This window comes from Aphidius gifuensis, linkage group LG5 (genome assembly GCF_014905175.1).
Source record: "Aphidius gifuensis isolate YNYX2018 linkage group LG5, ASM1490517v1, whole genome shotgun sequence".
Taxonomy (NCBI): Eukaryota; Metazoa; Arthropoda; class Insecta; order Hymenoptera; family Braconidae; genus Aphidius; species Aphidius gifuensis.
Genome location: NC_057792.1, coordinates 14768862 through 14796659, shown reverse-complemented (window position 1 = coordinate 14796659; position 27798 = coordinate 14768862). Strand labels below are relative to the sequence as shown.

At 25.0% G+C, this 27798-nt stretch overlaps 2 protein-coding genes across 2 annotated transcripts; one reads left to right on the top strand and one right to left on the bottom strand.

The window, feature by feature from the left end:
* Positions 1-230: 230 nt before the first annotated feature.
* On the bottom strand, positions 231-7079 carry LOC122856466 (the record flags this gene model as incomplete). Its single annotated transcript, XM_044158137.1, has 3 exons — positions 7075-7079; positions 887-1074; positions 231-826 (listed from the first exon to the last, which is right to left on the bottom strand). Coding segments are annotated over exons 1-3 (789 nt in total), but the record flags the coding sequence as incomplete, so codon positions are not given.
* A 3093-nt stretch (positions 7080-10172) lies between these two features.
* On the top strand, positions 10173-10775 carry LOC122857754 (serine protease inhibitor swm-1-like). The gene is made up of 3 exons (XM_044160097.1): positions 10173-10304; positions 10410-10528; positions 10619-10775. The coding sequence occupies exons 1-3, from the start codon at positions 10253-10255 to the stop codon at positions 10709-10711; spliced, it is 264 nt and encodes an 87-aa protein (XP_044016032.1). The 5' UTR covers positions 10173-10252; the 3' UTR covers positions 10712-10775.
* The last annotated feature ends 17023 nt before the right edge of the window (positions 10776-27798 follow it).

Below are 27798 nucleotides of genomic sequence, written 5' to 3'. Positions count from 1 at the left end.
ATATTATCACAATTTTTAGTAATACATTTTTTTGGTTTTCTTAAATTATCATTAAATTTATCTTGTAAATTTTTATTACATTTATTTATGATATTTTGATTTACTGTTAATGTTATTCTAGGATTTGCATTTATAAATTTATTATCTTCTTCAATATTTATCTCATCTTCATTAAATATATTTTCAATACTATCATTATCATCACCATTATCATTAATAATATTATTATATTTTAATATTTCATCAAGAATTGGTGTTGAAACAAGTCTTGAATTTTTACCATAAATGCCAATTAATGATTTTGTTGTTATCATAAGTAGCTTATTTTTTCTCCAATTTTTTCCTTTAAATGTAAAACAATTGGCATCTTTTAATATAATAACAACACCAGGTTGTAATATATTTGGAAATTTAATTGGTACTTCACGACTCATGAGTCCTTCAATAGTATCACTTATGTCTTTTAATATAACACGAGGAGATTCTGTATTATAATCAATTTTTTTTATAATACAAGCAAGAATTGATACTTTTTCAACATTAGATAATTTTATTGACATAATATTATGATTTTGTAATAAATTTTTTGGTAAATCATTAATCATTATTTGCCAAGCACCATGAGAAAATAATTCTTTTGTATCTTGTATACAAAAATCTTTAGATCTACTGTCATTTAATGTTGTAAAATTTTTTGTCTCATTTGCATCATGAATATAAAGATAATTTAAATTTCTTGTTGATACATCAAGTTTGTCTGGTAGTATTCCTGCTGGTCCTGGAAATTGTCGTTTTATTGCTTGGAATTTTTGTGATGGTAATTTAGCTATGTTATTTTGATTAGATTGTTGTTGTTGTTGTTGTTGTTGTTGTTGTTCATTGTGTTTTTCAATATTCATTATTAATCCCTGTGAATCATTTGATGCAAATATATCTAATACTCTTTTTTTTCTATTTGATAATTCTTTAATATTTGAGGTGTTATTTTTATTTCCTGATACTCCAGATGATGATGATGATGATGTACAAACGAATTTTTCTGGCTCAATTTTCTTTATTTGATTTTTTTTTACCCTTGAGATGTGCGATGGGACAAATCCCAAACATATTTTCGCAAAGTTAGCAAATTCCCTGGACCTTTTTTTTTTTGGTTGACCAGAGTATAGAGGTCAATTCCCAGGAGGTGTTATTCTCCACTTTAACATCCGCTTTTTATATATATACTTTTCGATATTTCTTGTACGCAAAGTTCAAAGTAAACGCTAGCAATAACCCGAGACGAAATGTAAACCTTTATATGTGAGTCGGGGAAAAAAAAAAAAAAAAAGAGTACATGGGGTAAGAAAAAAAAAGAGCAACATTTGGGGATGTTTCACTGAGATTTGTACGCGAGTTGCATAACTATATATGTATATTGTTTTTGGGGTTTGTATGTGAATATACAGGTCCGCAAGTATTTTATTTTGTAAAGTTGTATATTATAGAGTCAGTCGATTCAATGCGTAGCCCGCGGGCAAAGTCCCAAGGGTCCCATAATACCTCCTACACTCTGTTAAGTTTCATCTATATATATACATGCGCTTATGGTAAAACTATATTCAACCCTCGCATGGACCAGGGCGAGTTATCGTTCTTGGCCATATGCAACTTTCATATGTGAGATCTATACTACGTTTGTGTTTTAGATTTCTCTGTGAGGATATATTAACAGTGTTACATTTTATTTATACCTATAACATACATAAATTTACCTTGATTATTATCTTTAATTTATTTATTTTATTCTATATTTTAGTGTTTAACTATTTTTTACATTGTAAATTTACTATTTATTTTTTTATCAATTTTATAAAAAATAAAAAATGACAAATATTAAATAATTACTCAATTATTTTTTATTAAATTGTTCATATTGATAAATGTTAATTAGTTTTAATTTAATTTTATATTTTATTATGAAAATTTGTTTGAGAAAATTTTGTTATATGTTTTAATTTATCATGTCAGTGTGGGAGTGTTATATATAATTTTTTTTATTAAGAGAATATATACTACATCATGACGACAAAAAAATAAACGAAAAAAAAAAACAATAATAAAAAAATAAGAGAAAGAATGGGGAGAATAAAAAAAAAAAAAAAAAATTATATTGCTATGAAGGAAGGTGGGTCCAGAGATGGTTATTTTTATTTATGAGGAAACCACCATGAAAAAAAGAAATAAAACTTGTGTCCTGTCACGAGTATATGTCCCCTTATTGCTTGCAATATGTTGGGATTTTCACAAGTTGAATATCCACAAGCCGAAAAAATTTCGCCTTCTTTTGAGGGTTGTGAATATATTTTTATTCTATATTAAATTACACCTTATAAATAATAAATATATATTTAAAAAAAAAAATAATAAAATAGATTCTTCAACAATAAATAAATATTATAAAATGAATTAATAACAATTGAAATAATTAAAGTATAATTATTCAAAGACAAAGAATAAAGAAATCACATAAATCAAATGAATTTTAAGCATAGTCTAAACAATTTATTTTATCTTGTCTGGCAAATACAGTTCAACTTATCACAAATAAATAATAATTACCTTTTTTTTTTGAAAGTCTCTTAACAATTTTAAATATTGAATGATGAAATAATAATTAAGCATGGACTCTGGAGTCATTAATATATCATGTCACTCGCTTTGACCGCGTTGGAGATAATAGTCTAATTAATTCGATTGCTAATTACCGAAGCGAGTTCGTGTCGTGGCTAATTGCACTGTGTTACTGGTCTACATCATTTACTAAAAAAAAAATTAAAAAAAAAATCACTCGTCATTTATATTTCATAATATTTGTTAAAATTAAATTTAAAAAATGATTCACACATAAAATTGTCTTGAAAATTTCCACTTTGATAAGAATATGAAAAAAAAATTGCCTCAAGACATTTATTTTCTTTTTTTTCAGCTCATTTTTTTTTTGATAAATGAGTTTATCGATTAGCAGGTCTAAAATTCATGCGTGCTCAACGGTATAATAGAGTCATATTGCGTGTTCATAATTGGCACAACGGCTGTAAATATAGACAGAGGTTAGAGACCCACAATATAACGTGTATATTATATACAATATGATCGTGTGCGCGTTGAAGGAAAAATAACATTTTATTAAAAAAGCAAAAAAAAAAAATTAATAATTTTTATAAAAAGATTGTTTTTACAAGATTGAATTAAAAGTTGGAGAATTTATTTCTCAATAAATCATAAAACAGTTAAAATGAAATTTAAAAAAAAATAAAATATATATTATTAATATTATAATTTGTTGAGTTTATTGAAAATATTTAAGTGAAATTAGAAAGTTAATAAATTAAATCATGAAACTATGACATTTATATTATAATTAATTTATATTTTAATAATAAGTCTTTATTCTTCGCTTATAAATGTATTTTTTAATATTTTTAAATGTAAAAAAATGAATAAAAAAATTAAATAAACAATTGGCTATTGTTTAGTAATAAAAAAATAAATAAAAATATTAGCAATTTAGCAAGTTCTATTAGGTAAATCCTTTTGAAACGATCAGTGTAGATCCATGTTAATGGGCAACGTCGAGTATGTCGAATTGAGAGTCAAAGAGCTTGTGACCATGATCCGCGTGTAATTTGTTTTACAATATATATATATGGTATATACATGAGCTGTGATTTCACCCCGTGTAAAACAAGACAATAGATATATAAATTTAGTGAAAAAGAGAGAGGGAGACTAAGATAAAATATATTTGCACAGAGAGACAACATCACAACTTTTTATTTATTTATTTATTTTTTTTCTACTAGCATCAGAGAGTAAGCGAATGAGGGTTGAAAACATCTATTTGTTAGCGAGCTTAGCAAATCAACCCCAACGAGCTTACGTGGTACTTGGAATACGAGGGTGCTAAGCCCAAAACCTTCAACATTATATTCCACCTCCATATATATGTCTTTGATAATTTTATTTTTTCTAGTAAATCTAAATACGCGCATGTACATGTCATCTACACTACATCATCCCCAAAAATTAACTGATCTTATTATTTTATCAAATAAATAAATTAAAATTAAAAAAAATCCAATTAACTTCATCAAAAAAAAAATATATACAATTACATCTATATTAAAAAATTAATAATAAAAAAAAAAAATTCATATAAATATTCAACGCACATAAAATAAAAAAATATAAAATAGAAAACTCTTTTCATTAAATTTCATGAACCACAAAAATAAAAAAATAGAAAAAAAAATGAATGTAAAATTTAATGTCACGAGGGTTAGACTTCAATTTAAAGTTACAAATTTGACCATAAAAATTGTGAATTTTTTTTTTTTTTTAGTGGTATATACTTTGAATGAAGAGAAATTTGAAAAAAAAAAAAAAAAATGATAATAATAAATATAAAAATAAAGTGAACATTCTGGGGACCCTCAACGGCGACAATCGCGCTCGTATTTTCCGATTAGTGGCGGCAGGCATTCACTTATAAGCCATACTATAACACTTGTTCGCCAGGCTTTATGATGCTTTTGGGGATGTTGAAACAGAGAAGGGGGATGAAAGTGAAGGTGCAGAGGGGAATGTGGTTTAGCTGTATGACAAAGATAGTTTATACATATATATAAAGCACTGTGTGACAATGTATATATATATGTATTTTGGGATTCCATCGGGGAAGAGATTTATTATCACCTTGGGCACTGATTCACGCGCGCCTCGACGCATTGCTACTGGTACCCGGTTCTAAGGGAGAAAGAGAAAGACAAATATAAAATAGTAGGGGAATTGTATGAGTTTATACTGTGAGAGGGATGATACCTCGAGTGGTATTCAACCCTATATATATGACATGTAACTGCCACATGGCTCACTATAACATCCTCATGATATTCCCGGAAGACCCTTGCTTTGACGCGTCATGGAATTTAGCATGTATGTATAATTATTATTTTATTATCATGAGATATTGTTTAAATTACATGATATTTAATTATACAAGTATATATATACTTGTCTTGTTAATAAACAAAAAAAAGTCTAGCCGGCCGCATCAACAGAACAAAAAAAAAGCTCGTTTTTATAATTTTCTTTTTTTTTTTTTCGTCATTGTCATTTTGATTTGGGAAAAAAAAAATTAATGAATATAAAAATTTAATTTACTATTTTATCTGAAGCCATGGATTTAGTCCTTGCTAATTTTAAGGATTTTTTATTTTTTTTTACAATAGAAAAACTGAAATTTTATATGGATTGAAAGTTTTTTTTCAATTTTTTTTTTCGAGGAATTTTTTTTTGGATATAGGCCTTTTTGATTTTATTAACTAATCATTTTATAAATATATTTATATGTAATTTATTCGTCAATCAAATGGCATGATATTATTTATTTTTTTTCTCAAAATAATATATCATTTAATTTGCAAAATCGAACAGTTATTAAATTTTTTTTTTACTTAAAAATTTTTATTTTTTTTCATTGATTTTATTCAAGTTCAATGAAAACATATACTTGAAATTTAAAAAAAAAAAAAATTATGATTGCATGTATGCAATCAATAAAGTTCCTTAATCACACAGACAGAATGTATCAATAAAAATGAAAAAGAAAAAAAAAGAATGAATACATTTTCGTTGGCATATGCATATAATAAATGGTTAAATATAAATTTAAAAAAAATGAAGAGAGAGTTAAACAAGTGTTTTTTTTTTTGACCACACACATGCGACTTTATAGATATTAATAATATCGAGCGTGTCGATCGTCATTGATATTAAAAATAAAAAATTAAAAATGATTGGTATACAATAATCGCCAGTAACGGTGGAAAAAAAGGCGTAAATAAAACGTCTCATTTGAGCAATTATATTCGTGCTTGGTAATTTTGCTCAATATAGTTTAATTTTTTATTTCCATCATCAGTTTTTTTTAAAAATATTTCTTTAACGTATGATAATTATCAGATAATGATAAAATTATTCATTTAATTTGTAAAATTATTTAAATATATACTATCCTAAAAAATAAAAAATTATTGAGTCAAAAAATTTGAAATAAAATTGACAAACTTTTGTCTCCACTTGTTTTTTTTTCCACACATACAAGTAGTACTTAATTTTTCATAGAATAAAATTTTTACCAATTTATAATATACTCTCTTTTCAACTCATCAATTTAGATTAAAAACTTCAACTCTTATTATGACTGCGTATTTAAAAAAAAATAAAATGAAAAAAAAAAAAAATTAAAAATTTCATTATGCCTGTTGTCGTGGCTTGATTTGTTATTATTTGATGATTGCAGTTGTGATGCTGTTAAATATTGAATGGAAAAAAAAGGTTGTGCTGGTAACAAATTGATGTTACCTCAAGGGGGTGCCAGTCAGTTTATATATTTTACAACAGAAAATACAAGCAGAACAAAGTCTAACAAGGTACAAGTTTGTGCATCACCAACATTCTCCTTTCATCTTACACCGCAACACTCAACACAGTAAATCGACTCTATATCTTAATCTTTGATCGTTCATATTTTTTTTTTTTTTCTTGTTTTTTTATTCACACCTACATGACTATAACAATCTATATGCTTTTCGAAGTGAATTACGTGCTTGAATTGATATTACTTGTATATTCATATTCCTTATTGCACCTCCCATAACTTTTTCATATCATATTTTACACATCCAATTTTATATTTTTATTTAATATACAATACATTATTATTATTTTATTTATTTATTTATTTTTTATGAAATATAATTATTATTTTATTTTTTGGAAGTAAAAAAACATCGAGGAGGAGAGAATTTGCCTATACAAGTTGCGCACTTTTACATCTTTATAAAGCCAGGGTACTTATTTCAACAACAACAAATTATTATATCGGTGTGATAATAATAATGTCGTAAAATGTATTTCATCAGTTGGCAAATTGCTGGGTGATTGAGACACAAAACACAGATACATACATATATTCTTGATGGTTATTTCAAGATTCGCATCGGTTTTGTGCTCGTAAAATTTGTTACATACCGCATCGCAAAATGCAGACCTCTCAAGGTTTTTTATATATATTTTTATTCACTACACCAAGAGTTTAAGAAAAATAAAAAAAAAAAAAACATAAAAATAATATATATTCTACTTTAAGATAATAAAATTTGACCAATGAATTTTATTTTATTGTTTTTCGTTATGGTTTTGTGATTTTTATACATATATATTTTTTTTTTTTTGCACAAATTTTTACTTGTATATTTTTTATATTATTCAGAATTCACTGATTTACTTGAATTTTTTCTACTGTGATATAAATTTTTGTTGTTGTTTATTTTTTATATCAATAAAATGAAAAAAAAAAAATTTTTTTTTTTTAATATAAATAATAATAATTTGTATTTTACATATAAAATTATTATTTTATGATTTTTTTTTTGAAAAATAAAATATATAAATTTGTGTGTAATTTAAATTTTTTATTGTTTAAAAGTGTTGAAATAATTTATTTTAAAATATCGGTGAATTGAAAGAAAATATATATAAGCTACTGAGATTATTGTTGTTGTTGTTGTTGTTGGTGTTTTTTTTTTTTTTCTTTTTAAAAAATATTTAACATCTCAATTGCAATTGTCGAGGCGAAAAATACTTAAACTCAACTTGCTAGCATATAACGTTTAACATTTAAGACATTTGATGGTTGTAAGAATTGGCCCTCCCTGTAATTATTGTTGAGGCGCGGCGCCTTAAGGTCTTCATTACGTCTCTCGCTAAACTTCCTTGTTATTTCTCAGTAAGCCGCGCGTGCAAAATTCATCCCTTTCTTTATTTTTATATATATTTATTTTTAATTTTTTTATTTCATTGTGGTTGCAACTTGTATTTCAAAATATATGACGTTAAAATAATAAAAATAAATTTTTTTTTTTTTTTTTGGTCTTGGGCTGTTCTACGTCATAAAAACATTAAAAATATATAAAAAAAAAGAAAAAAAAAAATAAATCTTTTGTGTGTTAATAATATATTTTTATTTTTTTATAAATATTTTTATTTCGCTTACATTGTTTAATACCCTTGTTTATGAAAGAATGAAGAAATCATTATTTTTATTGAATGAAGAAAAAAAAGGATATATTTTTTTCATTTTTTTTTATCATTATAGGTATCTAAATTGCTAATTCAAATTGATGATACGGTTAAAAAAAAAAAAACACTTTGAATAGAAAACAATTTGAAATGGCTTCATTGATATTGAATGAGTCAGATAATTCAAAGTTTCTTGGACAATAAAAATATATATTGAAATATAATATTTTTTTTTATTTTTTATATTTATTGTTAGAGAAATAGATTTATTTTAAAAATTATATTGTTATGTGTTTGTATCGGACTTTGATGGTCTAATCGAAAATATGACTAAGCAATTTCTATATATCATTCCAATCAATTCGTTGGAATCGATTCTTTTATATAAGTCAATTTTTTTTTTTTTCTTTTTTAACATTTAAATATTCAACTTGATAGTATCACTAAATATTTTGTCTTTTAAATCAAAATTTTAATAGTTTGTTATTGTTACTAATAAGTTAGTAATAACAGTGATAATATAGTTATTTTTTTTTTCTATTTAAATGAACAATGTTTTAAATTGAAACTAAATAACGTTAGATAAATAACTTCGGGGAAAACAATTGTTTAAATAAACTGTTCTTTGTACAGTAAAATATCTACACTTGATATTTATGCAAATATTTTAATGATAAAAAAATTGAGTATTTATAAGTAGTAGTTGTATAACAGCTTTGTAAAACAGTTATGATTACAAACGCGTAAAGTATAATTTTTTTAATCACTTAAAATTGAAATATTGAAAGAAAAGCAAAAAAAAAAACAGCTAAATCTAGTTTAATAATTGTTTTGAAAGTGTTTTTGACCCTTTTTTTTTTTAATAGCAAGGCTTATGTTTTTTCATCTTAAAAATTCATCTTTGATAGATGTGAGTGTACTTGTGATGATCAATCATCATCTTGACCATACCCTCTGGCTAACCAAGACATAATTAGACATCATTATTTATAACTTATATTAACAAAATTATTATTCGAACAAAAAAAACATAATTTTGTTTTTTGTATCGCAAGTCATAACAACAATAATTATTGCAAGTCAAATCAACAAAATTCAAATGACAATTGTGTTATTTCACTTGAAAATATTTAATTTTTATTGAAAAAATAATAAACAAAATAAATTTATACATCAAATTAAATAAATATTCAAATTAAATTATATATTCTGAAAAACAATGAGGAAAAATTTGAAAAACAAAGTGTTTTTAAGTAGTTAAAAATTATCATTACGTTTATTTATTTATCATTTTAAACTGATAAAATTATTTGGACAAAAAATAAATTTTAAATAATATTATGTATTATTTTTTTCATTATTTTTACGTCATTTTAAAATGATTAATTTATATTTTTAGAAAATTGAATGTGTGACTATGTACGTGATCATTTAATTCATCATATTGTTTGACCAATCGGCATCCAGTTCAAATGACAACTTCACATGCACTACCTACTTTTTTTTTTTATTTTAATAAATTAATTTTTATAATTCTAGTACTACCCACTACCATGTGGTAGTTAACACAATTTGCCTTGTATATAATTGAAATAATGATAGTTAAATAAAGATTAATCAATATATTTATCATGAAATATCAGAAATAAAATAAATGTTTTTTTATTTTTATCTACATCTACACGAAGAGAGAAAAATATAAAATGAAAAATCAAACACTCAAGTTAAAATTGAAAATTATTCATTGTGTTTATGTTAAATTTCATTGTTTATCTTTGATTTATTAAAATTGTTTTCATATAATTTTACATTGTTTACGCAATAATAATAATCATCAGGTATATTTTTATATATTTTTATGCAATACTTCAAGTGAAACAGATATTTATCGTACGAGGAAAAAATATGTTAAAAAATAAATAGTGTTTATTTTTTTTTTCAGCCGCATAATTTATTGTTAAAATATTGATTATCAGATAAGTAAATATAAATTGTTCAAACACTGAATTGGAATATATAAATTGACTCGAATGACGATGTCATTATACAGATATAAAATTGCATTGTATCAGTAACCATCGAATACATAGTATATTTGAAAAAAAAAAAAAAAAAAAAAACAACAACAATGACAAAATTTATATTGATAACTTTATTGTTTATTGGTGCAACAATTTGTCGTGAGTATTTTTAATTGAATATACTTTTAAAATAATATAAAATTTGTAATATTTATTTGAATATTTTAATTGTTATTTATAATAATTATTAATTATTGTTTTTAGTTGCAAATGCAAGGGAAGTAAAATGTCCAGAAGGTTCATTTTATCGACAATATCCACAACTTTGTGAACAAACATGTGAAAAACCAGAGATTGTCGAGTGCAATCCAGCAGATAAAAACGTAATAATTATTTTAAAAATTCACTAAAACATTGGTTACATTTAAAAAGTAGAATTTAATTTAATTTCTATTTATTTTTTTGATTTTTAGAATGGTCCATTTGGTTGTCGTTGTGATCGCCAACATGTCAGACATAACGGAATATGTATCACACCTGACAAATGTCCAAAACCATGCAAGTGAAAAAATGCATACTAAATTTAAAATAACAAAACAATACATATACGTATTGTTTTATAATTAAATAAAATATAACTTTTGTAGAATTAATTAAATAAGAGATAAAAAAAAAAATATTAAAAATAAAGAAATAAATTAAAATAATAAATGGAGTATTCCACATGGTGCTATAAAATTTTTTCTTTTATAATATCGATTGAATAAAATTAAAACAAAATGAATTTTGACAGTATGAACAATATAGAAATTAATTTCTATATTAGTTTCATCATTTCTGTTATTGGTTTTTTTTTTTTAAATTTTATTCACTTGTATAAATTATCTGGAATTCTTTGTCGTTAAAATCGATAGAGCCTGATGACGAAACCAGTAAATTTTATCTCCACATAATTTCCCAATTCACATTTTGCACGAAAATCAAAAGTACCAAGAGAAAAAGAGAGCGAGAGAGAGAAAGAGAGACGTAAAGAAATGATTGGTTAAAAGAGGAGAGAGACAAACTGAATTTGAACATAGAAATTCATATAACGTTTGGACGCCATATTTCAGTTAAAGCGAAAAGGCATCAGGATGAAGAAGATATAGAGGAGGAGAAAGAGGAGAAAGAGGTGGATGCCTCCATGGGGTTGCCATGGCAATTAATTACCTTCATCCCTTCCCTGGGCATCATGCTCTTCTATAACGCCTGCCACAAATATCAACGTTGAAAAAAAGAAAAAAAAAAAAATTTGCAATTTCAGAATGAATTTTTTTTTTTTTTTTATACAAGAAAAGTTTTTGATTAAATTTTAATTTTTTATATTTTTTTAAATGTATAATAAAAAAATTTTATGAATATATTAATTTATTAACATTATTGAAAAATGAAAAGTTGATTTTTTTTTTCTCTTTTTTATAAATAAAAATGTCTAGTAATAGAATAATTCAATTTTTGAATTTTTTTTTCTGCTTCATATATACGGAGTGCTTTAAGAGTTTCATACGTATTGCTTTGGTAAATTGATGAAAAAAAATATAATAAAAATGTTATTTAATTAAAGTAGAATAGGATAATTTATTTTTATATAGAATAGGGTAAAATAATTGTTGGTTTTTGGGTAAATAGTCAAAGACACTAGTTATATTTTCAGCATTCTATTTTGCCAAGAGTAAAGATAATAGTATAACTGATAGTAGTGGCTAACTGGAGACTCTTTCTCTATTGCCCTAGGGTGCATTTCTATTTGAACCTTCTCTTTAACCACATTTTCTCTTATACCAACAACTAATTTTCGCCTTTTCTCCCTATGTATACATATTGCACCTCTTGGTAAGCCAAACTATCATCATTTACTCAACATCATCAGTTATACGACGACTCACAATCTCTCAGGGAAAAAATAAATAAAAAAAAAGAAAATAACAATTGTTAATCAACGAAATAATAAAAAATTGTTAATCAACAGAAAATAAATAACAAAAAATAAATAGAAGAAAGAAAATCAAGTAAATATATATAATAATGTAAATTTAATTTACGATAAATTATTTTTTCTGGTCCAAGACCAATTAGTCGTAAAGTCAAGCATGGATTTTTTAACTGTATGTTCAATCATCATAAATATCTTTAAAGAAAACCACAAAATGCTAAATAAGAAATTCTTTTATTCTAGAATCCATATATTTTATTGCTAGACACAAATAATTTAAACGTAAAAAAAAATATATTTTTATTTTTATTTTATTATTATTTTTATAATAATTTAAACAATGTGTATTTATTCATTGAGAATAATTCTGAAAATTCAAGACTTAATTTTAATACTCAAAGAATTTGCCCAAGTACTTGATCTTTTTATTTATTTATTATTATTTTTATTTTCTCAACGAATCTCAGAATAAATATATATCTGTTTAATGATTTTTTTTTTTTTTTATTTCATGTCAAAGTCGATACATAAATTCTCGAAATCCGTGGTGAGAGAGAGTCATAACGAAGAAGATGCGCGCACACTCGCGGTATCTCGATGGCGGCAAGAAAAGAAACAGCGTCGGCGCAACGTATCAATCTAAATTACAAATTCCATTGTACAATAGGGCCCGGGGCACGACGGATGAACGAAAAAAATAAATATATATATATAAAAAAAATTAAGAGACCGTTAATATAATACTGAGCGAGAGAATGAGTGAGAAGCATATTAAGTTAATTTATTTGTCCTTTATTTGGCTGTCAAATAGCCGCCAGTCGCGTCACTTCTGAAAATCTTAATTTTATATTTTTTAACTGGTATTGTTATTGCTCTTTTTTCATATAATAAAAATTTTCTAGTAAAAAAAATATTAATAAATAATAATCATTTCACATGAAGCTATATCAAATTGCAAAAATTGATTCATCAAATTATTTTGAGCTTGCGAGCTTAATTATCATCCCAGCTTGAAATTAATATGAAAAATTAAGCTTGAAAAATGTCACGACTTTAAAAAGTTACGCAATTAACTTGAAAATTTTATGAAAAATATTCTTAAACACCACACAAGAGTAGAATCATTTGAAAAATTAAAATAAAAATTGCTAAACTCACCCTTACTGCAGTTGATGATCCGTTGAAATTCATATATAAAATCTGCAACAATAATTACAAAAAAATTATTATTATTTAATTTTATATAAAAACCAAGTTAATTAAAATTAAATTGATCAAAGAAAAAAATACCTAGCTCGATAAAAAAAAATAATACGTCCAAAAAAAAGCTAACAAAGTTAATTGATTGAAAAATTTATATGAGCTTTGTACTTGTGCTTTAATAGACATTAATTTTTATCTAATAGAGATAATAATTTTTTATAAAAATCCAACATATGTATTTTATTTAATACGTATTTATTTTTTGTATTTTTTTTATGATAATTTATATGATAACGAGGCCAATTCAACAACAATAAAAGTCAGGTTTACGTGAAAGATAATGCTTGTAATCTAAATATAATTCTTTTCAGAGGGTGTGAGACACCCCTGACTGCGCAACATACGACTTAACATTCGCGATGGGGGGTTGAATTGAGATTCTGGAGAAAAAAAAAAATTGTTATATATAGATGGTAATGGGAAATGACAAAGCAACCCTCAATCGTTCCCCTTGAATAGCTTGTGGTTGATTTTTCTTGTATGCTCAAATCACATGAAATAAAATTTATATAATTATCTGCTATATATATTTTTCCATCAATACAAAACACATCAAACATACGAATTAGTCAATTATCAGGTCATTAACATGTTAACATATTTAAAAAATAAATTTTTACATCAAAGTTAATTATTTTTTTTTTTTTTCTTTCGATAAATTATATATTAGAATAATAATAAATAATAAAAAATTAATTTCTTTGTTAGTTAGAATGAATAAAGTGTGAGTAATGATTAATGATCTTGGTAAAAGATGATTTTTATCAGCTAGTGGGAAATTCATTTCCCTATTATTTCACAACGTCACCCGCGAGACGTATGAATCGTTTAGTCATCCCTCATGTTGTCAAACTATATATGTATATAAAATATGAAAAAAAAATAAAAATAAAATAAAATCACACTGAGTATTATATTTTACACCTAGTCAATGAAAACTTGATCATACTAGCTGCTATATGAAAAATACTATATAAAAGTTTGAAAAAGAAAATAAAAAAAATAAAAAATTCATAATTGATTTGCAAAATAAATTTAATTAATTTTTTAAAATCAATATAATTATAATATATGATTAATTATTTGATTAAATCATTTAAAATTTTAACACTGAAATATATTATAATGCTGGATTTTTTGGTAAATCCATTGGCGAGTTGCAAAGGGTATCGTAGGCGTGCCAGTCGCGTGCCATGCATTCATCATCCCTTTAGACGATACTTTAAGTTGAGTCTTTCATCATTATATATACATGTTAAAGTGATGATAAACTTCCAAAATATTGCTTACGAATAAATATTTATAAATTATACATCTATGTATTATCAAGTGTACATTTGAAACATTGTGACAACGTGTTTGTTGTGGTCACGTGCAAGATAAAACCATCCATTTATCTATTTATATTTATTATTGTTTTACAAATATTTTGACAAGAATAAAAGATGATCTATCATTTATATAATTCTGAAAATATTATTTAAACAAAAAGAAAAAAAAAATACTCAGTTAAGGGATTTCGTCGATTTTTTAAAACGAAGAGTGAGACAACATTTTTCCTCTGTTTTTTGTCTCTTTCGCACTCATAGAAATATTGTGTTTCTCAAAGTCATCCGCAAGAGGTCTCTAGTGATTTTTCAATAATTCCTCATAAAAATCAATTTTTTCATACTTTAATTGTTAATTGTAAAAAAACTAAGCTCCAAACCTCTTTTATTTTTTTTCTATACGTTTTGTTTTGTCTCATTTTATAACCCGATAGTTTTTTTTTCACGATGTCATATTGTCGATTAGAGAAATTGGTATTTTAATGGACTTTTTTTTGACAAAAATCGCATTCTCCATAAGAGCCCATGTTAAAAGTTGTCAACTTTGAAAATTAATAAAAAAATAACGAGCTTCCAAACAATTACCAAAAAATTACATAAAATGTATTAGTATTTCAAGAATCTACTGTATAAATTTCAAAGCATTCTCATATTCGGAAAAAAATCGACGAAATCCCTTAAAAACTTGAATTTAGTGACACTTTGACTGTATACAATAAATTTTTATTTCAAAATTATAAAAAGCCCCTTAAAGAAAATATTAAATAAAAAAATATAATAATTATTTTAAATTTATAAAAATAATATAAATAATAATTATTTAAATAAAGCAATATATTAAGTCAATAATTATAAAATTGAGAAGTTTGATAGTATAAGAGTAAAATCAAGGGAATGTTAAAGCCCGTAGCTAATAAATTCGCGAGGTTCTGCATTGCCCAGGGCGCAAGTTTTTTAATCGTAGAGCATGGAACCAAGGGAAAACCCGTAGGCAGCCAAGCGTGAGGCACAGCACCCCCGGGAACTGCCCCCGCTAGGCATCGTGCAAGACCGCTTGTCATTTTAAATCACTGCCCTGGCTATTCAAATCCCCTTTCCAACAAACCAAAAATTTTCCAATGTTCATGACCTCAAACAATGCGCGCGCATATATATTTCAAATATATATCCAACAATGAGATGACCCTATTTTAAAAATTCAAAAATTTCACGTAAATTAAATTCCCTTTTAGTTTGTCCAAGTGCTAATGATATTTATGACCTTTATCCCATTCCTCTTTAATTTTTTTTTTATTTTCTATGATGACCCTCTTGTCTCGTTAACTAAAATGAAAAATTATTGTTCATCCGTTTGTGGGAATACAAAGAATTTATAAAAATACAAAGAGTCTATATTTGAAATCAAATTAACGTGTTATAAAAAAAAAATTAAATTATATACAGAAATATATTATTGTTGTAATTAAAATTATTTTTTTTATTCATTTTGATTAATGGATTTAGTTGATAATTTAAACTCAAGTGGATATTTAAATATTTTTGTTTAAAATTTATTTGAAAGTTTTGATTATAAATTTTTTATTTATTATATTATTAAATGATAAATATGTACATGTGTGTTTGTAAATAAAGTTTAAGCTGATTTACTCAATCTAGTTAATAAATGTATAATAAACATTTAAGGAAAATGCCTTGAGGTAATTTTAGATAATACAACTGTATAACTGGACATTAAATTCACATGGGATATATAATATAAGTAGAGTAATGCTGAGACCATCAATGTATTATAAGATTTATTTATGGAAACTAGTCAAATTGCTTGAAGCAATATTTGCAAAGTTTACTCTTGCTATATTGACAATTATAAGCGATTTGCATTGTCATAAATCGTGTTGTTGTTATAAGCAGTATATTTTAGTTTATGTCTCGTGTTATTTTATTTTTCATTATATTTATTTATTTTACGAGTTTTTAATCGTGTAATGATATATATCTGTAATGTGAAGATGAATGTTTAAAGTTAACATGTGCTTGAACAATGTTTATAGACGTAGAAAATCTTTGTTTAAAAATATATTTTTGATCTAACATGACATTAAAAATCCAGCAAGTTATGAAATTGAAAAAATAAATAGAAATTATTGAAATTAAAATTTAAAACTTTTAGGATAATTTTAATTCGGTGTAGTTTAATTACTTGAAGCTTATTTTTATGAAATTTTTGTTTAGAAATATTTTTTTTTTGTCATGGCAAATTATGAAATTGAAAAAAAAAAAATTAAAATAATCGAAATTTATTTCTAAAAATTTTAGGATACTTTTATTTTGATGTTGTTTAAATATTAGATGAATAATCCTATGAAAATATAAATTTCAAAACAATAATTATCCTAGAAAAAAATACTAAAGAATATGAAAAATATAAAATTCATATGGAATAATAAAAACAATTGAATCTGAATTTTATTCCTCTCAATCTGAATATTTTTCAAACATTAAAATGACGATTCTATAAATGCGACATTGCAAGTAGACAATCAGTCATTGTTATTGCAAAAAAAAATAAAATCAATTAAAAATAATTTTTTTTACATACATTTAAATTATTATTCAACAAGTTTATCAAAATAATTTCAAATCAATTTAATTTTCAGTCTTCTCGCAATGAGGATAATAAAAAAATAATTAAATTTTTAAATGACTAACTGGGTCATTCGACTGATCTATTGATTTATAAATTTTAACATGCTTCAGAAAATTCAATATATCTTTACTTGTGTTAAAAAAAAAAAAAAAAACGACAGACTTCCGTTCGCGATTAAATTGCACAAGTGTTTCTATAATGTAAAATGAGTGCATTATTTTTTAAAATATATATTTATCTCGGATAATTAATATTCTATACAGACATTGGGATAAAAAGATGAAGAAAAAGGAGAAGAAGACGAATTATGTGACGAGTGAAAAGCAAAGATGATGAGACTATGAAAAAAAAAAGAAGATGACTAGTAAGAAGAAATGAAAAAAAAAAAAAAAAAATTAATAAATAAATAAATATATAAAATGTGGAGAGATGAGGCAGCTGGCAGCAAAGAGTGGCAGACTTGAAGACGCCGCTATCAGAGGAAGTGAGGTCAAATCTCGTAGACCTCTGAGCGTGGGAGCAATATTTTCCACGGATTATTATCAAACATATAAAATATACATCACGACATCGAATGATCATCATTACCATAAAATTAGATGAGTTAAATTCTTCTATCTTATTTTTATCAGAAAAAAAAACAAAAAAAACATTTAATATCAGTTAATTCTTATTAGTTATTTCCCAAAAAATAAATAAAAAAAAAACAAATTCATATATGATAAGTGATAACACCGAATCCAAAACTCATTTGTTGATTCAAATTTATAGTTGTCTATTACGATAACACTCGTCTAGATAAAAAAATAAATAAATAAGAAATAATCCAAATAATATCATGTTGATTTTAAAATATATAAATTTTTTTTCTCTCAAAATAATTTGTTCTAAATATTGTCAGATTGATATTTAATTTTTTTTTTTCATTGGACAAATTTTGGTTTTTCACAGTGATTTATATTTTTTTCTGATATGGGGATGAAAAATCACACGTAACCGGCTGCATGTCGAATTTTTAGAATCACTCCCTCATCCCCTTTTGTTCCACAAGTCCCCTTGTGATCGGTAAAAAAAAAAATCAAAAATAAATAAATAGATATACATATTTAGGGTGATTTTTTGTTTTCATTTTTTTTTTTTTTTTTTTTGCGGTGGGCACGTGAATATTTTCGTATTAACATAGAGATACGGTCTTTTTTGACAGTGAACACATACATTAATTGTACATGGATAGATATATATATATCAGGTCAGAATAGAAAAATAAAAAAAATAAAAAAAAAATAGAGTATGTACGATCTTTCTAATGGAGGTGCGGCAAATAGCACGTGCCGCCACGTGGCGTTGGGTTAAGCAAACTATCGATTATGGGATTTTACGCTAAGTACCTATATAGTGACGATAAAGCCACTGGATTTGTTGGCTGTTCTTTTTATTTTACAAACCGGTATAAAACAAATGCATCTTTGCAAACTCTTGATGGCTTGATGGGGATCACTCAATATCGTTATATCAAATATCAGTATAAAATATATTATATATTTACATATATTTATATTATTTTTTTTATTGTCGTAAACCATCTATTGATGTTTGTCCTTAATGCTTTTATCATATCTACTCGTGTGAAAATATTTTTTGAATATATAAATTTATTTTTTTGGTTGAAATAAAATATTTGAAAAATCTTATCATTTATTTATTTGAATAAATTTTTTTGGTTCAGGAAAATTATTATAAATATTGTTGGGAATTATTAATGACAAGTTTGGTCATCTGAAAATTTGAATAAATGAAAATAAAAATTGAGAGACTTACCCTTGGGTTGCAGTTGATGGTAGGAATTTCAGATTGATGTTGGCAACTTGTCGTATTTAAATTCATGTCATCTGCAACAATAATTAGAAAAAAAAAAATTATATAATTAAATATATCAGGATTTATTATTTATTTATTTGTATGAAAAATAGGAAAATAAAAATTTAAATTAGTAAAAAACGATCGCTAGCTAATAACAGTTAAAGCTAATTGATTCAAAAATTTGAATCGATTAAATTTAATTATTTAAAACAAAAATATTAAATTAAAATATATTATCGTTATCATTTGATTAAAAAAATCAAATTGACAAAAATATTTAAAAAAAAAAACAGATGACTTGTTTATATGATGATAAAAAAAATCATGACAAAATTACTATTAAATATCTTTTTAATAATCCATGATTAATTAAAATTGGCAAAACTAATGTGGGAAATAAAAAAAGAAAATGATGAGATAATATAAAAAATACTAAAAAACATTTTCATGGTGATTAGATGTAAAGCGAAACTAAATTTTAAATACACATATATACACACAACACGTGATTCTTGATAAATATATGTTTTTCCCATGACGTAAAACGAGCCATGTAGAATCGCGTGTGTGTGTCATAAAATTCGTTGCGGTTATGTCAAGCTTAAATGATTTGATAATAATAAATCAATGTGTATATAAATATATTTATCAGTTGTTTTAATGTAAATATTTATACATTAAACATTATCTAATTAATTTACTAAATTTAAAATGAAAGCGAGTGTAAGAAATATCATACATTTTTTTCGATATAGAGCTTTTCTTTATTTTTTTTTTTTACAATTTATCTTGGTCAGTTGTCTATCATTCAATGTTTGTTGAGTAATCATTAACATATTACTCTATATTGTAGCAGGAAATGGTGTACTAAAAATCATTAAAACGATGAATAAAATGTATTACAACTGATAACAAATAATCATATTTATTTTCATTACTTTTAATAGCAACATTAAGAATTAATGATTAGTTTTCATTCAAATAAATTTTTATACTGTATTTTTAGCTTATGTAAAAAAAAAATAATCTCATTGTCAGTTTAAAATAAAAAAATAATAACATGATAAAATATACATAGTCAGGAAATTAAAAAAAAATATTTAATAATAAAAATGGGGATAGAAAAAAGTCAGGGCCCGAAATGTCGATAAGGTCTTTGAATATTGCCGCAAGGTCAATTTAGTGTCTGACCTCGGTATCCTGTTTTTGCTGAATTTTATTTTATTAAATAACTATTTAATAACTATCTCAACTTTGTATAAGAAAAAAAAAAAATTTACTTTTATAATTAAATAATAATATTCACTTGAAATATTATAAATTTATTTTCTTAATCTTAATTAAAATATTATTTTATCAATTTAAATATAAATATACATCTATTATTATTATTATTAAATTTTATTTTTTTAATTAATTTTTAATAATATTTTTTTTTTTTTCTTTCGAAATATATAATTCAATTTAATTTATTATTTCATTTAAAATAAATATTAATTATACATTAATCATGTAAAAAAAAAAAAAAAATTTTTTTTACTTTCACTTTATTTATTTTTTTTTTTAATACCTTAAAACACTTGCTATTTTTTTTTTTAAGAAATATAAAAATATATCACTTATAAATATTGTATCAAAAAATAATTTAAAAATAAATTATAATTATGATGAATTTTTAAGGTGAAAAAAATATAAATAAAAAAAAAAAATACAATTTAAAAAAAAAGTAATAATATTTGGGTATATAAAAATATACAACGGTGCCATCGATGGTTTTTTGATACGCCCAAGTTAAGTATACATTTTATCCGTAACGTGTTCGCCATTACCCTACAACGTTGAAGCCACGGGCTAAATAACGGCCACGACGAAGAGTTAAGGGTCGACTTCGTAATGCAATGTGTATGCACGTATAAGTGGCCATCAGCCAACATAAACAATCGCTATGGTAAGTATAAGGTGAGGAGTGGCCTCCAATTGGTTCCTTATATATATTTTTATTCATCAATTTAATATTTTATTAAAAAATAAATAAATAAATAACATATTATTTTTTGCCTTTTTCATTCGTTATAATATTCTATCGACATTATGTTTTATTTCTTTGCATGCGAGGATATATTTATAAATTTATATAATATATAATAAATATATAAGCTTGTCCCTTAATTCCTAGAGGGCATTTATCAATGCACCTGATCCATACGTGTACAGTATGACGGTAATGGAGCCATTATCGCTGGATAACTTAATCATCATCATACATTGGCGTCACCACATACTTTTTCGTCATATTTATTTCAACTTATTTTTTATCTTAATAACTATATACATATTTTTTTTTATTTATTTTCATTTTTTCTTATATAGGGTCTATTAAGAATCAACATTCAACATGATGCTATTTTCTTCAACATCATGCGGCGCCTCTTATATGACCTTCTTTCTCTTCTCTTTATGCTTTTTTATTTTTCTTATGTACTCGATTATTCTGAATCGTCGTTATTACATTGTATACTTACGATCTAAAATCTCTTGAAAAGATCGTAATGGTATTTTTTGCTGAACGACGATCCTTATATACATGGATGAAATTGAAAAATATCTTCTTTTATGATGTTACTTATTTTTGAGCTTTTTTAATATATTTTTTTTTTTTGGCATTATCACGTTTGTTGTGATCAACTTGTGACGATTATATTTATATGCACAGGTTTTTTTTTTACTCAATTTGATGAATATTAAAAATATATTTATATACTGCTTGTTTTAATCGCATTAAGAATAAATAAAAATTGTGTGATGGTATTTGCATGGAGGGTAAATAAAATGAAAAAAAAAAGAATAATGAATAATAAGAGAAAAAAAAAAGGAGAACGGATGTGTCTGAGAAAATAAAAAAGTTGAATTAGATTGGCCATATATACCTCGAATGGTAATGGCACTTTGATGATTACAAAGTACGTCATTCTGACAGCTATATACATTTCCCCACCCTTTAAATTTAATATCAATGATTGTTTATTTATTTTATTTTATTTTTAAACTTGCTCTAGATTACTCAATCACACATTTATGCAAATCAATTTAACATTGATTGACGTATCTATGTGTTTAAATATTAAATATATATAAATAATTTAATGATTTGATTGCAACATTGTATGTCAAGTTATTTATATATCTAAATATAATTTTATTTATTTATTTTTAAATAAAAAATGCTGATTCGATTGAGCATTCAATTGTTGGAAAAAAAAATATTGTTAGAGAAAGAAAAATAAAAAAAATAATATCATCATGAAATTTGTCGTAAAATGGTTACCATTGCAAAGATTCTGATTCGATTTCCAATCGGTTAAGTCCCCATGGAAAAATAGGTGTTCTGGAGAACGAAAAGTTTTGGATTTTATTTATTTTTATATTTTTTAACCCTGATGGAAATAAGTACAAGGAGCAAACGGGCAATTGGTGGTGAAAAAAAAAAATGAAAAAAAGAAAATCCAAGAATATTTTGAACTTGGTGAGTTGGTTTTTTTTTTTTTTGGTGTCAGTATGTATTGGTATACATACAGAGAAGAAAAAAGTGCAAACTCAGCCACGTGAAAATGTCGAGGGGTTTTCCGAAAGTGTGTTAAACGCGAACAACGTTGAAATAAAATGTATTGGTTATTTTATTCTCCGTCTTTTCCCATTGGTTAAAAAAACATTTGGTTTTTGTATCTTTTCTTATATTATTTCCCTTCATTTTCTAACTTTAAAGACACCATTTTGATTTGTACATGTCTTGGCAAATAAAATTCAACAAAAAAATAAAAAGAAAAACAACAAAAATTATTATCTTTCAAGTTAAATATTTTAAAACTAAAAAATATAGTAATTCAAATTTAAAAGAAACAAAAAATAAATTAACAAAAATATCATATACAATTTAGATATTTGAATTACTTCCGTGTATATAATATAATAAAAATATAAAATAAGGTTAACGTCGTGTATATAGATAAGTACTTAATCAATGTCTTCATATGTTCATCACATGACTTTGCCACCCACTCACATAAAAACCTCGACCATGACAATTTCCGATAAATCCAAGTAAATACATTATTTAACTAAACTATAATCATCACATTAAATGACAAATAAAAAATAAATAAATAAACAAAAAGCAAACTTAAATTATTATAAATTTAATAATAAAATTTTTTCATGTATTTATTATTTTCTTTTCATATATATAAAAATATTTATATGAAAAAATAAATAAAGAATAAATAGATTAAAATCATAAAGATGTTGGAAAATATGTATATATATTTTGCAGTACATACATATCTACATCTGATTATATAATGAACAGTATGATGAGTATTATTTATGTGAAAAAGTAAACTATTAACTCATAAATCAAGGGAGATCATGCGATTGCTGTATACTATTTTCCTTAACTATTATATCTAACTTCACTAATATACCATACATAATATGAGTTTATTTTTTTTTCTGAAGCCAAAACGATCAACTGCAGTCTAGATCGATATAAAATGTAGCCTCCTACTTTTGTGATGTTTCAACGTGTCAAGAACCTCAAGATTTAAGAGAATGCAAAGTCCTTTATTGCCTCGTTGATTATTAGTTTGCTATAGACTTGACTTGATTTTAATTTTTTCTTTTTTGTTTTTTTTCTATAAGTCTCAACGGGTGCACGGCACGTAGACAGTGTTTGAGCCATCGGTGAGAAAAAGAAAAACTTGAGAAAAATAAAGTAAGAAAGAGAGAGGGAAAAAAAAGATAAAAAAATTTAAGAAGCAAGAAGCAATAGCTTGTGTTCCGGATGCCTTCTGGTGAATTTCCTTATTCAAGGCACGTCATCCAGCCACTGCTACGTCATTCGCCCGGTCGCTAATCAGAACTAACTGTCGCTGCGTGCTTTGGTTTCGCGAATACAATATCAAGAGAAAAAATAAGGGAGAAAGAGTGACAAAGATCTTTACAAAGACAAGTGTGTTGACTAAAATATATATGTATTTTTTTTTTTTTTTTGTAGTATGTATATGTATTAAAGGAGGGTAGTAAAAGGTAGATCCAGTTGAGACAGCCATCTTTGCATTTTACCACAAACTTCGGTGTGTGCTTTTTTTACGGTACCCTTTAACACCATGTCTTTTCACCGACATTCTCCGTTTACATATGTATACTTTTTTTTCTCTCAGATCAGATTTTTTTTTTTTTTTTACTTTTATTTTATCTTACACACTAACCTCACATCAAACGTCCTTTCGCGCACACTTGGATTTCTACCCTTATTATTTTTTTTTTCTTTTTTTTTCTTTTTTACACTTGTCTTTTGTTTATGGAGTCAATTTGACTTGCAAAGTAGAGCCGAATATATCCAAAAGTAAAAATATTTGGTCTATATTATATTTTGGTTTCGTATGTGATAAAAAAAAAGTGTTATTCACTCACATTTGTTTCAAATTGGGTTAAATTTTTTTGTTTATGAAAAAATAATAGTATAATTTAAATGGAATTTTTATTTTCTTTTTATCATAAACGAAAAAATTTAACTCAGTTTGATGATTATTATCATAGAAATAAATATCCTATATTTATTCGGATTGTCAAATTTTTTGAAATTAAAAAATTGCTTAAAAAAATAATCACTTAAAAAATTTATGTAAAATATTTTTATTCAAAATTAAAATTAAGATTCAACCTAGATGAAGATTTTGTCTACTAAAATATTGAGTTTTGAATAATGAAATATTTTTTTATGATTCTTAAGATATTATCAATTCAATGTAATTTTTTTTTTTTTTTTTCTACTTGTCTGACCAAATAGGTGTTTGATCTACTGAAATAATTTTTTGAAAATCTAAGAATATAGAAAAATTGGTTTTTATTTGACATTTGCATGCATTTAAAAAAATGTCCACGATATCACAAGCAAGCATTCACATGCGAAGAATTGGTTTTTTGCGATAATGTCAGTGTGATTCTTAATTAGTCGGAAATTCTGGGACAAAGTGTCAACTGTACGTAGTACAGTGTGTATAAAAAGCCACCGGCATATTTCGTCACTCACTTATTCTCTTTCTGTTTTACTGATACCGAGTCTATATATAGCCTTGCATATCGTTCGTTGGTTAAGACTTATGTATAACAACTATACAGCTCGTTTGCACATAAATTAACCAAGTTCTTCCACACTTTATGAACTGGGGTATTCCCTCTGGGCCTTTACATAATGACAAAATACCAAAAAGCGTTGGCAAAACAATTTCTCAACAAAGAAAAATAAAAATAAATACAGGAAAAAAAATTAACAAGACTCTGTTTATTAAAATTATTAAAAAAAAAAAAATATCTTATGATAAAATATATATAAATAATTATACGAAAAAAAATGCAAACAAAAAAAGGATATCATTTAAAAAGTTGTGGAGGATTTTATCTAAGTATTACATATAGCTTTATGTGTCCAAGTATAGGTATATATATATTTTCTAATTTACACGCAGTCCTCAGCCTCCTTAGTCCTTACAATTCCACCCTCAATTTTCTCGTGAGACTCATGCCGACGGAACTTTGCCGACGATTAAAACGCTTTAGTAATTAACTAGGTCTCTTCACCTTACTGTAAGGTAACAGTTACCGACTTTATGCACACTTCTTAACTCTACGTATCTCTATTATACATATAAAATTTATATATATATAAAGAAACGTCCCTTTCATCTCCAGTAGAAATGCCACAACCTTCTAACCTCTTTAGTTAGTAAATTACATATATATAGATATATATACAGAGTGAAACTCTTGTATCCAAGAAATATTCTCTCAAGCATTTCTTTTGAACATTACCTACACCTTGTGACGCTTATTTAGGGATGTCTGATTTGGGGTTGCCTCGGCAACGAGCAACTTCAACTGAGAGAAACCCTCTTTTCTGTTGCCAGGGTAACAATATATATATACTAGCTGACTATTTATATATCTATATACTATTTTCTCATACTAGTAGTTTTCTTTCATTTTATTTTCTACTATCGCATTATCAAATTCAATTCCCAAAATCTGTCGATTCAGAATTCTATGTTATCGTATTTGTCAAGAAAAATCCTTTTAAAATTTATGAATTAATTAAATTATTAATTATGTATTTTGCAATTTTTCTTTTATTCATGTGGTTTTATTATTATTATTATTATTATTATTATTATTATTATTATTATTATTATTAAAGTATTTGTTTGAGAAAGAAAAAAATTATCATATTTTGGAAAAATATTTGTATATGGTAAAATTTTGCTTCCTCAAATAAATATTTTTTAAAAGTACAAAAAAACTGTTCAAAGTATATATCTCAAAAATTATAATGTTTCCATAGAATATAATTTTGTTGTCACTGTACGAATAAAATCTAATGAATCTAAATCTATTTCGAAAAACATTACTACACTTATTTCAGAACTTTCATGAAAAATTTTGGTCTCAAATTTAAATTGGTAGAATTGTATCAACACCACGCAGGCTAGTGCGTAACCAAGATTGAATTTAAATCAATAAAAAAAAAGAATTTACTGGTAAAAAATTGGAAAATATTAGTTTATTTTTACGGTAATGCTATTGGCACCGTATACGGAGAAATTTACGGAGACACATTTATACATTTTTCGGAAACCGTCAATGTCCCTGATTTTCCCCGTGACGGTGCCGATTTCCGATAACTATTTCATTATTTTTAATGGAGAAAAAAATATATACCGAACTTGCCATAACTCGTGTGAATTATGAAAAATTGATCGAGCGCAATATCTCATATTTAGGATGAAAAAAGTTGGTGAGGAAAAGGCAGGGCACGCTTTAGCTATACATCAAATTTTCCAAAGAACGACTTTTAGATAGTATATTCTACGTTAGCTTTAATATGAAACTTAAATAACGATACATGCGCATACTCATGACGAAAATGGGAAATAATCTTGTATGAATAACGTACTTGATTTACAGGGGTAGAAAATACATTTTTAAAATTTTCATTTTTCTTATCTTTTCGATGGTCACAGATGGTAAAAACTTTTCAGTATTTTTTCGTATAGAAAATTTCGTTTTTATATGATTTTTATTTATTATTTTTCATCTGATATATATATAAAATTTATTTATTCATTTTGATGGTTGGATATTTTTAAAACTATCTAAAATAATTGAAAATGTTCTGTTCTACATATAGATATGCAGAAAGTGAATAAAAAAAGTAGAAAGAAAATAACAAAAAAAAAAAAATTATATTACAAGTTTTCCAAGGGATGTATTAAATGAGAGAAAGAGAAGGGTTTAATTTTAATTTCCTAATTTTTCCCATCCACCGTTTGGAGATGCCTCCCGGGCACAAGTAATTTTCTCCTCAGAAGAGAATAGACGTAATTACTTAACGCCTCTGAATTCAGCCCAACCTCTCAACTACTAAATATATATATACCTCAACAACCACTACTATCATAGATTTACTTTTCCCCTCGTATCGTCCTTCACTTATTAAAAGAGGATCGCGCCCCTGAGGCCCGGAGGAGAACA

What these genes read in the sequence shown, in the direction of transcription:
- LOC122857754 (XM_044160097.1), top strand. Translation starts at nt 10,253, where the DNA reads ATGACAAAATTTATATTGATAACTTTATTGTTTATTGGTGCAACAATT. An exon ending in TATTGGTGCAACAATTTGTC is followed by an intron (nt 10,305 to 10,409) that starts GTGAGTATTTTT and finishes TATTGTTTTTAG; the next exon opens with TTGCAAATGCAAGGGAAGTA. An exon ending in GCAATCCAGCAGATAAAAAC is followed by an intron (nt 10,529 to 10,618) that starts GTAATAATTATT and finishes TTTGATTTTTAG; the next exon opens with AATGGTCCATTTGGTTGTCG.